This window comes from Apus apus, chromosome 2, assembly GCF_020740795.1.
Source record: "Apus apus isolate bApuApu2 chromosome 2, bApuApu2.pri.cur, whole genome shotgun sequence".
In the NCBI taxonomy this organism is placed as follows: Eukaryota; Metazoa; Chordata; class Aves; order Apodiformes; family Apodidae; genus Apus; species Apus apus.
Genome location: NC_067283.1, coordinates 11,375,119 through 11,388,502, shown reverse-complemented (window position 1 = coordinate 11,388,502; position 13,384 = coordinate 11,375,119). Strand labels below are relative to the sequence as shown.

General features: G+C 39.8%; 1 protein-coding gene across 4 annotated transcripts in view; it reads right to left on the bottom strand.

Annotated features, from left to right (window-relative positions):
• Positions 1 to 8,931: 8,931 nt before the first annotated feature.
• The window catches only part of WDR37 (WD repeat domain 37), a 45,738-nt gene continuing 41,285 nt past the window's right edge, over positions 8,932 to 13,384 (bottom strand). For all 4 annotated transcript variants that reach the window (XM_051612799.1, XM_051612798.1, XM_051612801.1 and 1 more), the window contains one exon: positions 8,932 to 12,160. In XM_051612799.1, the coding sequence (XP_051468759.1) occupies positions 12,029 to 12,160 (132 nt within the window). In that variant the 3' untranslated portion in view covers positions 8,932 to 12,028. The remainder of the gene's footprint in view (positions 12,161 to 13,384) is intronic.

The following is a 13,384-nucleotide window of genomic DNA, read 5'->3' as shown; positions in this document are numbered from 1 at the left end:
CAGCACATTTTGTGTAAATGCCTTGGACAAGAGTTGTTTTCAACATATCTGCAAGGGCCAAGCACTCAGTGAGCAAATGACAGTCCCAAAGCTTGCAGGCTTCTGGTGGCCAGAACTCACCTGCAAGTCTGCCAGTTCACTGGTATCTCATAGATCCAAGAAACAAAGGACAAGCCCCATCACTTCAAATCCCACCAGCCCAAGTAGTCAGATCCTCCGAGGCATGGAGCTTCCTTCCACAGCTCCTGGCCCATCTTGTTCATCTTCTGACTGCCCCTCCGCAGGTCTCCAGAGAAGGATCCCAAACAGGTCTTCATGTTCCATCACTTCCCCAAACCAGGGCTGATTCACACTTTCACCAGCTGCTGGAGGTCACCACCAAGACCGATCCCTTTCTTTGCTGCACCATGGGAAGCACTGATACCCACAGCCCTGCTCCCTAGAGATGTGGAGCCTGTACTGGAGGCTCCAGCTCACCAGCCACCATCCAAACACACAATAAGGGGAGCTCCTGCCCAGGAGCTTATGATATAAAAGAAGAAGACTGAAGGCATGAAGGAATAGAGGCAGGAGGCAAGCATGGTCAGCAGCAGCATCTTGGCCATCCTTGGCTAAGTGCCAGGCTATGCTGCCTCTAAGCCCAGCTGGGGGAACAACCTATCCACTGCACTTGCAGAGAGATCCCTTCATGATACTCATAAAATATTTTTGTAAAATATCTAGTTTATTTGCAGTTCCTTCAAGTCAAACATACGCATTTGATAGAACTACAAATCTATGCCTTGATAGGGCTCCACCAAGCTCAGCTGCACAACTTACACAATGGCTTGGCCCACAGGATCAAGGCCTGCATCTGCATTTTGACATAGTTTATTTCAGCAAGGGCTCTGTTACTTTTTGGCAAGACTGCCAGTGTTTAGAGGTCATTTGTTCTGTTGCATCTGGAGAAGAGGAGATAACTTTAAATACTTGTAATCAGCTTACTAACAAAGTGGATCAGAAGTTAGATACCATTTGTCCTATGATTTGCTACTTGTAAACTTCAAGAAAACAGAGGAAAAATCAAAAGGATACTAACTACAGATGAAGATCAAATTAAGCCGGATTAAAACTGCTCTACATGTTATTGAGTATAACAAGGCTTTCTTGCAAGGTAGAATGGAACTCCAGATGAATTAATCTTTGGCCCTCAGTATGGGAAAAATAAAGACTATTGACAGAGCTGCTTGGTTGCAGCATCACAGAAGCTGCTTAAGGAAAAGCCTGACATGGACTTGTTCATGTGTTTGGCTTTGCCTTTCTATACCTCCTCAAGTCACTTTGAGACAAGAAGAAACTGAAGGGGGAAAAAAGTTCCTTTTTTGGTGAGAGGGAGAGGAGAGTGGAAGGGGACAGCTCAGCAGTTGTGGCTTCCTAATGGGAAAACAGAAATCTATTTCAAAGACAACTCTAGATTTGTTCAAGGTAAAAACTCATTTAAGCAGACAAGACTCTTCCAAATACTTGATTGCTGAAGGCTCTTTGAGGCCAAAAGCACTGCTGGGAGGGATGGGGTTTGGAAGAACAGCAGCATGTTTGGATAGTTAAAAGCCCAACAAATAAGATACTTCTAGATATATAACATTCAATACAGTGTTTCTAGAGCACTCAGGGTGATGCACAGTGGTACTGCAAAAACAGTTGATATCCTGTTGGGGAGGCCTCATCCCCAATGAGATTACTAGAACAGATGCTCACCCTTTTGGCAAAGCCTCTTGTAATCAATAAAAAAAGCATGGCCTCTTTGATAAGAAGAATACCAGCCTTTCTTAAATTTCAATTATGGAAACCTTCTAGGAGTTTGGGGAAGTGGGTCCTTTTTTTTTTTAAGACTTAACCTGATTTCTCAACCTGTGAAAACACCAGTCAGAATCTGCCTGAACTGAGACACTCGCCCACAGCCTCAGCTGAGTCCTCCTGAGATACTCCTGCCCCCGGGTGTCACTGTGCTGAATCACACCAGCTCCTGCAGAAGAAAACTGGCAAAAATATGATGTCACCTTCCCTGTCCCACAGCCTGTTCCTCCTCTTCTCTCTCAGGTGCTGACTTTACTCAGTTTTTTCATCTTCTCTTTTTCTCACCTTAGTGACTCAAACACACCACCCTCCCACCCTCTCTTGTGCTTTCCATGACAAAGTCAACGTGTCCTTCCTTGGAGTCCTTGTTCCAGTGCCCTGCTCAGCCACCCTCTGCCACCAGCCCTGGCTCTGCTGCTCCTGCAGAGCTTCTGGGGGACATCAGACACAATCCTCCTGTAGCACTGCAGGATCACATGGCTGGTCTCCTGCTGGGTGACCTCCTTTGCAAACATCAGCAGAGCTCATACACTGATGGCTCACAAACCCCCCTTTCTCCAGAGCTTTTCATTTTACCTGAATTCTGGCTGCCCTAATCTCTCCCCACAGATAAAAACTCAGCTGATGCTGAAGTACAACAGAGCTGCTTTTCTCCAGACTCTTCCTTGTTCCTAGTCCTTACCTTTAGCTCAGTGCCCCCTCTGGACCAAACACTTCTGGGGCTTTTTGATTTATTTATTTTTTTTATTTATTTATTTTTTTGTCTGGGATTTAGATCATTTGGTGGTTTTTATGCTATCTGTGAAGGCAGAACCTTTCCATGCTCAGCCAAACTAAAATGCCCAGCCTGACCAGACCCTGGCAACTACAGACACTCATTACATTTCCAAACACACTCCGGGACTCTGCCTCACACTACCAATACCCTTTGCAAATCCTTCCTTATATTCCTCCATCTTCTCCTGTCCCTGGAGCTCTCACAGCCTGGTGCAGTGCTAAAAGCTGGTGTGAAGAGGTGGAAGGGGAAAGAGGGAACTTGCAAAGGCCTGAGAAGCCTGAAAAATGTCTCAGAGCAGCCTCTGACATCCACATACATCTGTGAGCACCCGCTGACTAATGGCTTCAGCTGTGGAATAGGAGCAGCCCTCACCATGCTATGCTTGCAGGATGTTTCAATTCTCCCTTACTGGCTTTATGCCTGGCTAAGGCTTCTACGTATCATGATAACATTGATTATATTGGGCTAAATAACCCTAATATTCTGTACACCATTTTCCTGAATTACCTTTACCTACTTGCCTCTATTCCCAGCAGAGCAAAACTCAGGGCTTTGGATGGTTTTGCCTGGTGATATTAATATTTTCCCTGTGAGTGGTGGTGTTACATGAACCACAGCTAATCTCTGCAGAGATACAGCACTAACTAGCTCTTGGTCTTAAATGTTCCTTTAATGCACTGTTCATAGATGAGCTGTTTATAGCTGCTTCTTCTAAGATGTTGCCAGTATGATTTTCAAAATAAAATACTTGTTTGACAAAATTAATCAAATCATTAAAAACACTACTGCAAACACACACCTGCATCACGTACGGGAGATGCTGCAGTTGAACAAAAAAAGGAGAAGAAAAAAATAAAGAATTTAAAAGGCAGATACAGGAGCCCTGCAGCCTGGTTTTCCTCTAACTGTAAAATCAGACCTTATGACAAGGGCTGCCATAAAGCCCTAAGCACTAGGCACACAGCACCAAGGTTTAATGTGGGCAAATTATGTCCAAGTATTGAGAGTTAGACTCAATAAATCTTAAGAGTCTCTTCCAACTCAAGATATTCTATGATTGTATGATTGCATAGGAAAGAGACTGTGTAAATCCTTGAAGGCATTCTAAAAAATGTCTCTCCCCCCAAAAAAAAAGGAACTCCTGAGGGATGGTGCACCACCAGCTTTGCAGACAGCTTGCCAGAACGCCATTTCCTCCGCCAGCCTAGTGTAAAAACAAGCTCTTTCTCCCTAGTTTCTACCACCTGGATTTACTTGGCCTGAGCTGTAGTCTAAGGCAAAGCTCTTCACATCATCTCCGTGTGGCTTCATCTCTCACTGGAATACAAGTTACAACCAAATTTCATTTCATTGCCATTTCAGATGCAGTAATTGACATTCAAGGCCAAGACCCTGTGCTTGCATCAAAGTAAATAAATGCTGTGCACTTGCTCACTTCGAGGAAGTTGCATTTTGTGGTCAAAACCACTTGGAGACAAGTATGTACCTCCTCTCTGTCACTGCCTGCTGTTAAGTTACACTTGTTTTTAGACATAGAAGATGGTAGCTCATCTGCAGATGAGCATCCAGTGCTGTCCTCAGGTTAAACACAGCAGAGAACTGCAATCCTACTCCTCATACAGGTGGTTTCTCTGAAATATGGCATCAATTTGAATGGTAAGGGCCCTATAAATACATGTGTTGAGACTTTATTTCCTCAGTTATGCTAATACTGGCAGAACTGAGAGAGATTTTATATTTATATACATACATATAAAAATGTATCTTCAGCTAAACCTTCAGTTTCCTTTGTTAGGGAAAACTTACGCTATGACTTCTGCATGGGTGAAAAGATGTTTTGCAAGAGGAGAAATGAGCATCTGAAAAAACATGTTTATTTACTGGTCAGTAAGTAGTTCTATCTGAAACTGATGCAATGAAGCTTCAGTTTTCCAACAGTAAACTCCCAAGTATCCTTCTATGATCTGGGAAGGAAAATAATCTCTCTAGTTTTCCTATATTTCAGTAAACCGTGCATCTGTGTCCAAGAACTTTTCAGTACATTAATTCAGCGACAACGTAAAGTATGTATAAAATTAGGGTAAAGTTTTCAAAAGCAAGCATCTAAAAATTAAGTTTCTAGATCTGTATTTAGGCCCATGAATCTGATTTTCCAAACTGCTAACCACCTGCCAGACTGCACAGAACGCTGATGGGAGCTCAGCACTTCTGAAGGTGGCACCACTCAACAACAGCATCCAACTTTTTGACAGTCTTCTGGCAGAGACAGTCTTAGCAAGCTTCATAAAACATGAAAGGTCAAAACAACACATCCTGCAATTATCCACACTGAAAAACAATTCTAATTAATAACAACAACATCACTACTCCCTCTACCCTTAAACTGCAGCTGAAAAGTTTTGCTTTTCCTTAATTTCTCTCCCTTTTCCCTAATTTCTCTCCCTTTTCCCTAATACTTTCATCCAAGGCTTTATCACACTATCAATGCAATTTCAGTGGTGTTTGTTGTGTACTCTGTCAGATTTTACTCTGTTTGTTAGGACTGCTCACTTTACTGTATGCTCAGCAATTATAGCCTCACAGGACACACGTTGTTCCACAAAAATACTCAGACATGGCAAAGACTTAGATAAGGTTTAAATAAACAACAAGAAAATTAAAATCAAATTTCTGCCTTTATCCAAATTAAGCACTGTAGGGGAAAAATATTCATTACAAGTCTTACATACTAAATCTACATATGTTTAGAACATTAAATTGATGAAGTTAACCAGTTATTTGTTCTCCTTTCCATCAGGTAATGGTTTTGATGAAGGCAAAAACCACCACCTTTGTGTAAGACTGATACTGTCTGGATTCTTAGCTGTATATTTTGACTTAAAGTCATTGAGGCCAGCTGGAGTCAGAATTTAAATCACTGAAGACAAAAATAATCTTTCTACTTACTTGGCTTTGTAAGGGAGGATTTCAAATTCTGACATCTCAACAAAGTGAAAATGTGAAGGAAGGGCTAGTTTCACCTTTCCAGAACTAGTCCCTGCTGAAAATACAGCAACATCTCCCAGGTGCAATCCATAGATTTGGATGCCTCTGTTTTGGCTTATCTAAAGAGATTCCCTAGTCAACTCAGACCAAATTGTAATTAAAGCAAGTGTTCAGAGTATTTTGCTGTGTAATAATGTTCAAGCTTAAAATGCTGAACCTTTGTAGACTGGCCACATATTCTCAAAGGAACCATATAAAACATCATCTCCTTCTTCCAAATCAATTGTTCTTTCAAGGCATTTCCAGTCCAGGAGCAACTCCTAATAAACCACATGCCCTGCTGTCACACCCTGAGTTTGTAGGATGAAGCTTGTTTAATACTTGTAATCCCCTACTAAGACTACGAATCCTAGGTGTGAATACATCAGCTACTTGAGTGATGTCAGCACTATTACAACACTTGAAATTGAGGATGGGATATACATAACATTTTGACTATATAAGCCAACAATTTTTTTTTTCCAAAACCAAGGGTATGGAAACCAACAACCTATTATTTAAAAATGCAAAGATGTTGAACTTCCAGCAGTTCCCATACCAGCCTCTGGATATAAGCACATCCCAATACACGTTTCCCAGCAAGTTCAGTCGCTGCTCCTCTTCACTCTGCAGGCTGTCCCTGACTTTTTCCCACCCCTCCTTTCCTTTCCCCTCACCAAGCCACAGGCAGCCACTAGGCTCTGGCTTCCCATCACACTTTATCCCCAGTTGACCAGTAAGTTTCATCCTTTGGATGTGCACCTCCTCCTAACCACTCTGCTCTCTCATCCTACCTTGCTCCCTGAGCTGTCTCATTTTTATTCTTGTTTTTCATTCCCCTTTATTTTTCTTAATTTATGTTCCTCATCTGCAGTCTAAACACTTTCATCACAAATTTGCCGCTCTAGGTTTCTCGTATGAACATTATTTCCTCTCAAATCATATTTCAAATGCTGGCTCACCATTCCTGCTTATACCACAAACTCCTTACCCTTAGTTTGGACCTATTCCCTGTAACTTTTCTAGCATTTGAAATCATTGTCTACTCCTTTCTGATGTCTCAAGTCACCTACAGCATCACTGCAAATCTAGTTTCTCTCATCAGTTAAGGTGCACAGACCTTCAGTAACCCCAGGCCATTAATGTATAAAGCCTTCAGGAAACTTCATTATTAAAAACTGGCATCTGAGCAACTGAAAAAAACCCAACAAGATGACAAAATGCACATTCACATCAAAGTCAGCTCCAAACATCAAGCCTCTGCTCCCAGCACAAGGCTGCTAAGTGGTCTCATTTCCTCAAGCTGCACACAAGGGTTTCTGTTCATTGGCATCATGCACTGAAATAAACAAATAACTACATTTGTTCTACCCTGGGGAGAGGAGAAAGATGACAAATGGAAGTGGGAGCGGGGAACCACACAAAATCAGTATTGAACTCTAAAGCAAACACCAAGCATGACAAGTTTTTGTGGAAGCAGGGGGAACCGTGCAGTTACCAGCAGCTGGAAAAGAGGCCCCAAGTAGCATCATACAATATGATTAATTAGCAGTGCTGTCATTCCAGTGGGCAGCAGGCACCAGCCAGGCTGAAAAAGGGGTTCCATTTTCAAAATAGTTCAAGCCCGAACTTTTTTCCTACTTTTTATCTCCCTTCTATTTTACTTGCCAACACGGACACTTGGCACCGTTGCCATTTAGTGGAAAGTCTGAATGCTTAAATTCTACATTGAGCTCTAAACCACCCCTCAGAAACCCCCCAAAATTGTACAAGGACCTTAAAATGCTAATTCGGGCACTTGGGCTAGATCCTGCAAGTGCTCACCAGCCTTATCTCTTCACTACTGAGATATGGCACCTCCTGTACTAGGAAATATTGTCACTCGGAGGACACTGACAAGCAGCATCCACAGCACATCTGCAAAACTCCACACCTCTCCAGTGTGACACCTCTCCCAGCCACTGGTACATTTTCACCAGGTTTTAGTCTGAATTAAACAGGATTTCTTCTGTAAGCTCCTGCAAATTACTTATGTTCTGAAAATTATGACCGGTGAGAATTGGAAAAGGTAACAACACTCCTTTAAAATAAAGTATCAGAAGCCCCAGTAATTTTTCAGTGTCACACTTTGGTCTCAATGGAGCATTAAATAAAATGTGCACACCAGTTTAAAGAGCACACCGTGATACATGACAGTGGTTCTCCTGCAGCTCTGCTTCAGGTTACAGAACAGACATACTCCTGAAATTACTTTCTGTGCACGCTGTTTACTCACAGGTTAAAAAATAATAATCTGGGCTTCAACATGTACTCATCTTCAAATCCCCTGCCGCCAAAATACAAGCAAAAATGGCCTTTAAAAAGGGCATATAACTCAGGTCATTGGAAGATTTATAGAGCTTACAAGCATTACAAGTTTAAAGTGGTTGCAATAAGCCCTGACTTGATTTAAATGCCTCAATTAAAAGCAACTACAAAGGAGGGTCTGGTGTTCTATCTCAATCCAGCCCTCACATCAGTTGTGCCACCTTACAACTTTAGCCTTTTATTTCTGGTCCATATCAACAGCAACACTGATTAATAATAGTTTTCCAGAGCACTAGCTCTTGAGGACTCAAAATGTGGCAATAAGGGATCCTAAAGCTCCCTGAAGGAAACACAGCAGGCATAAAGCTATGTTGTGCTCTCAGGCACTGGCTAGGCAGCACTCTGCCTAAGCATCCAAAACCCAGTGACATGGCTTACTATGACACTGAGCTCTTTGGGATTTATTTCAACATTGTAAAGCTTGATGTTTTGAATAATATGGGTGCAATAAGCAACCAACCTTTATCTTGATCTACAGAAAAACTCATGGTGAGGTTCCCCAACCAGAGAAGTTTGGCAATATTTTTGCTGTATTCTAAACATTTAAAAACTGGTTTAGATTTCATACCAGTAACAATTTACAGAGCACTGTGACAAGTTACATGGAGACTTCTGCATAACCTACACAGCAAAAAGTAATTACCTTTTTTTTTTCTCCATACAAAACTCGAGAAGACAGTATAAATGCAGGTCTGAGTACCTTTTCAGTCTGTACTCTACTGGCAGCATGACCATTTATGTGCACTACAGAAGTCCTACTGCAAGGGACAGACCTTGCCTTCTTTCAGACCTGTGCCCATCAATGCCTTGAAAATCAACTTTTTAGTAAAAAAGAGTAGAAAGTGAATAAGAAGATCCTTTGACTACTATCAAAGTGAAATACTAAGATTAATAGCAACCTTAATGCAACACAGCAGAACAGCAACTTCCAAAAAAATCCCAGTTGTTGAATGTTTTAATGCCTTTTGAATCATAATAAAGAAAAACATTTTACATCTAAAAACAAATTAGCAAAATAATAAAAAGTGGTTCCACATAACTTATAAATTCTTTTTTCCAAAAAGGTGGTTTTCACAGATTTAGGAAACAAGATTTTTCATTTCAGATCTTTCTGATTGTAAAGTACACACAAACCTTGTGAAAACTGACATACATTGCCTGAAAGACACAGGAGCTTGATTATGCTCAGTGATGAGTTTTCTGTGAAATTCTGCACAATACTGAAACTGTAACTGGAACTCTCTTCCATTTTATGAAATGCTGGACATTGCTCAGTGCCAAAAAACACTCTTTAGAACATCCAAAGCCATGAAATGTTTTCCACGTATTTAGTCACTGTAATATTATTCACTACCACTGCTCATGTGTGATTTGCTTCAAGGGGAATAGCAGCTTCAGCTTAACCTTCAGTACAATATATAAAATTAAGCTAGGTGATCATTTTGCTGACTGAAGTATTAGCCTGCTCATAAGAACATGGCCCTAGCACCTTGTTTGGTTTATTTTTTTCAAAGTGAAATTTTGTGATCAGCCCACTCCTGGTGCCAGAGGATGGTCCCTCTGGTGATGTTAAAAGTTTGCAGCAATGATGATTAAACTGCATAGAGTTTAGTGGTCCTGTATTACATATGTATTAGAATAGCTTAAACAGACAATTTAGTTTAGCAGGATTAACACCAGCGACCCTCATCCTTCAGGTAACAAAAGGATAGTCATTGCTCAAGATACTACACATGTAGACCATGCTGGAGGAAGTGCTTGCATGGGCTGGAGAGACATTTTCTCTGTTTTAAACAGCATCAATTTGTGTGAAGTTCTCTCGGTCAACTAAGAGAAAAAGTGGGTCTTTTTCTTAAATAATTAAGTCAAACTGTAACAACCTGCAACCCAACATCAAATGGTTTTACCCAAGAGTTTAAAAGCCAGAGGGGAAAAAAACCCACAAAACCCAGAAACAAAAAAAAAAACAAACAAAAATAAACTTTTATACCATCCTTTACCCCTTGTTATCTCTGCAGCAGCTTTCTCCAATCACACTAGTTTTGGTATTTTAACATTACTTCAGTACAATTCTGTATATATCTTGTATCTTAAAAAAAAATATATATATAAAAAAAAAAGGAGCAATGAGAAAAACACAATGGCCTGTACTATAAAGATACTATACACATTCTCCATTAAACACTTTGGGCTTCCTCAGTGTAACACTCCAAACCCATTTCTAGGACCCCAGTTTCCCTACAATCGATGTATTCACCATCTCATCCCATTGCACACCAATGCCACTATATTTTACTTAACAGGAGAACCAGTTAATCCATCTGTCTTAATGTCATTCTGAACAGTGCTGTAGAGGACGTGAGCACGGCTACAGCTTCACATGATCATGAGCTGGAGTTCCTAATACTTACTTTATGCCAACCCACCATAAACTCCATTATTCCATTTGTAGAGTCCACCCTTGGCTTACTATCACCCTGCATCTTCCTCTGTGATATGTCAGCGATGGGGCAGCATCTCCCCTTAGCTAAAAAGATGTGTCTGTCTGCAGCAGCCTTTCTGTTCTTTTGAAGATGTCAGCTGCCACCTTCACTTACTTACATAATCAGCAGCAGAGGTGTAACACCCCTCTGCTGGTGCTTAACAGGCTAAGCACAGTGAGGAGCAAAACCAGAGTAAGATCATTTGGGAGAAAGAAGGGAGACCTATGTTAATTATCCCATTTTGCAACAGAACTCCAGCAGCCCTTGCCACGGCTGAGACCAGAAAGGGGAGAGATGATGTTTACTTATCACATTGCTCCATTAGCTTTAAGTCTTAATTATCTTAAGGATCACATTTAGCATGATTGTCTTTCCTCTCATATCAGAGATGGTATTTCAGCCAGGGACCAAAAGTGCTTTTTTCTTGGCTACAGAGAGATTCAACGTATCTTGATCAACATTCATTTTTGAGGTAGTACTCATTTACTTTGTATTGCTGGCTCAAAATAAAAATATGGGAAGTGAACACAATTAAAAGTATGCTCACAGCAGGTATATTAGAAAAAAAAAAAAAAAAAGGCAAAAAACCAAACCAAAACAAAAACCAAACCAAACCAAAAAAAAACAAACAACAACCCCCCAAAAAACCTTCTTCCTTTCTGGGCAGATCACCAAGAAGAAGCAATCCTTCTTACAAAGGTCAGCTCACATTCACTGGTAAAGTTAAACTTTCATAAATGGTTTATAACAATAGCTATAAACTAAAGTGCTTCAAAATTTGCTTGACTAGTTTTCAGTGACTAGAATCATAATATTCTGGAATTTGTTAGTATGAAACGTTATGATTTTAGAATCACTTTAAATAAGAAAGGCAGAATGAGTATTTTTCTTTTTTAAAAGTACAAAAAGCATTCCAAATAAACCTGGCAGTCTATACTCACTACAGGTTGCTTGCATTTTCCTTCTCAAATCTACTGTTTCTCCAGGAGCTGGAACAAGAATGGAGTTGAAGTTGCACTATACGGCAGCACTAAAAAAAGTATCCCAAATCAGATGCAAACAGAAAAATGTTTACAATCATACAACTAGTGAAATTTACACTTCATTTCAAAGTTTTAGCCCTGCAGATTCTTTTTAACACAAGGCAGATATGCAGAGTCATGGAAAAATGTAACAGACTGCTATATACTCTCTACATTAATTACTTAAGTTTCACATTTATGTCACAAACATAATGCCCTACTGTGTATCTATTAAATGCTAAATAACTTATGAACATTCATGTGCTCTATGCAACAGTGAACATATTGACCAGTGGATGCCAAAATATAAGAGTTCATACACAAGACAAACTAATTTTTAAAAAAATCACATTTTCTGTACAATTCATGCAAACTGTGCACAAGGCGGTAACAAGAACATTTGCTGAAGTCTCCATTTCAGGAAGAGCTTTTAGAGCAACTGCAGACCAGTACTCAGGAAAGTCTGCAAAAGTGTAGGTGTCCATGGCAACGTAAAATACAAAATTTCTCCCAGCATTTCATTTTTCTTGTAACAAAGCAGGGATGTTGATGTTCCAGCCAATAGCCTGACGATCGAATCCACATGTGAAGAGGTTACATATGGGGTGGTCCTCACACCATGCTGAGCAGCACACCATCCTTCTGTGGCCCTGCAACAGGTCAGTAGACAACAGTCATTACTTAGAATATATTTGGAAAGCCTCTATGTCAACAAATTAGAGCAGCTCAAAATGCAAACTTGCTAATGCTCACACTAGTTTTTACAAATGGTCTTTGAGACTCCCAAAGGTCATTATTATTTTCATCTGTGAGGTAAAAATCTTGATAACAATGAGACTCATTAATACCAGCACTGGATCCATAACAACAGAAACATACAAACACATGCAGCAAAACTTTTGAGTTTCCCAAGGTGTATTTGCTATCTAATTACATTTTATTTGCAAAAGCAAACTGAGTTTTGATTTTAGCATTTTTAGTTATAAAGGCAATATTAAAATACAACTACTTTGTCATGAACTTGCAAGATTAAGTGTCCACCACATTCATAATTCAGAAAGGCTAATAGTATAGCAGGAGGAATGTCATACTAAGGAAAAGCAATGCCTTGTCTGTTGTTCAAATTTAATACTAATAAAAATGCCCTAAGGAGGATTTTGACCTTAATTTAACTGAAAAAAAAAAATAAAATTTGCTATGATTTCAGCAGTGTCAGCTTGAATGGAAATACTGAAGGGGAAAAAAAAAATACAAGACTGAACCATAGATTAAAAAAAACAAAACAGAAAAATACTAAAAAAGACTAAGTTTCAAAACCCCTTCCTAAAATCTGTCAAGACCTGCTGAATCCACCCAAAAAAGCCTATTGAAGTGATATAATCCAATTAATTTAACTTAGTCTAATTTGCTCTGTTAGTGATGCCTGCCATGCTAAATAGCACCACAAATGCACAAAACCTGCTGGCTGCAGCAAGGATAGGTTAGTACCTGCTACTAAATTTCAAGAATTTATGCTCATAAACATGGAAGAAAAAAACCTACTATCACCAAACCATAATGCAAGCTCAGAAAACTGACCTCTACTTATTTATCTTTTTTATATAAAAAATTTCAGGTGCAACTGAAAAAATATCCCACAACAAAAAAAACACATTAAACCTCATACTCATTCTTCTGGTACAATTCATATCAAGACATTAAAACACATTTGAAACACTCTTACTTATTTTTTCCATGTCGTTGAGAAGGAAGACATTAGTTTCACTTCAGTTTCACTTTAGAAAAAATTATGACAAAATCCAGCTGAAACATCATTTCCAATGCCAGTAAAAAAACTTCACAACATGTTACTTATTTGCATGATGGTCATTTTC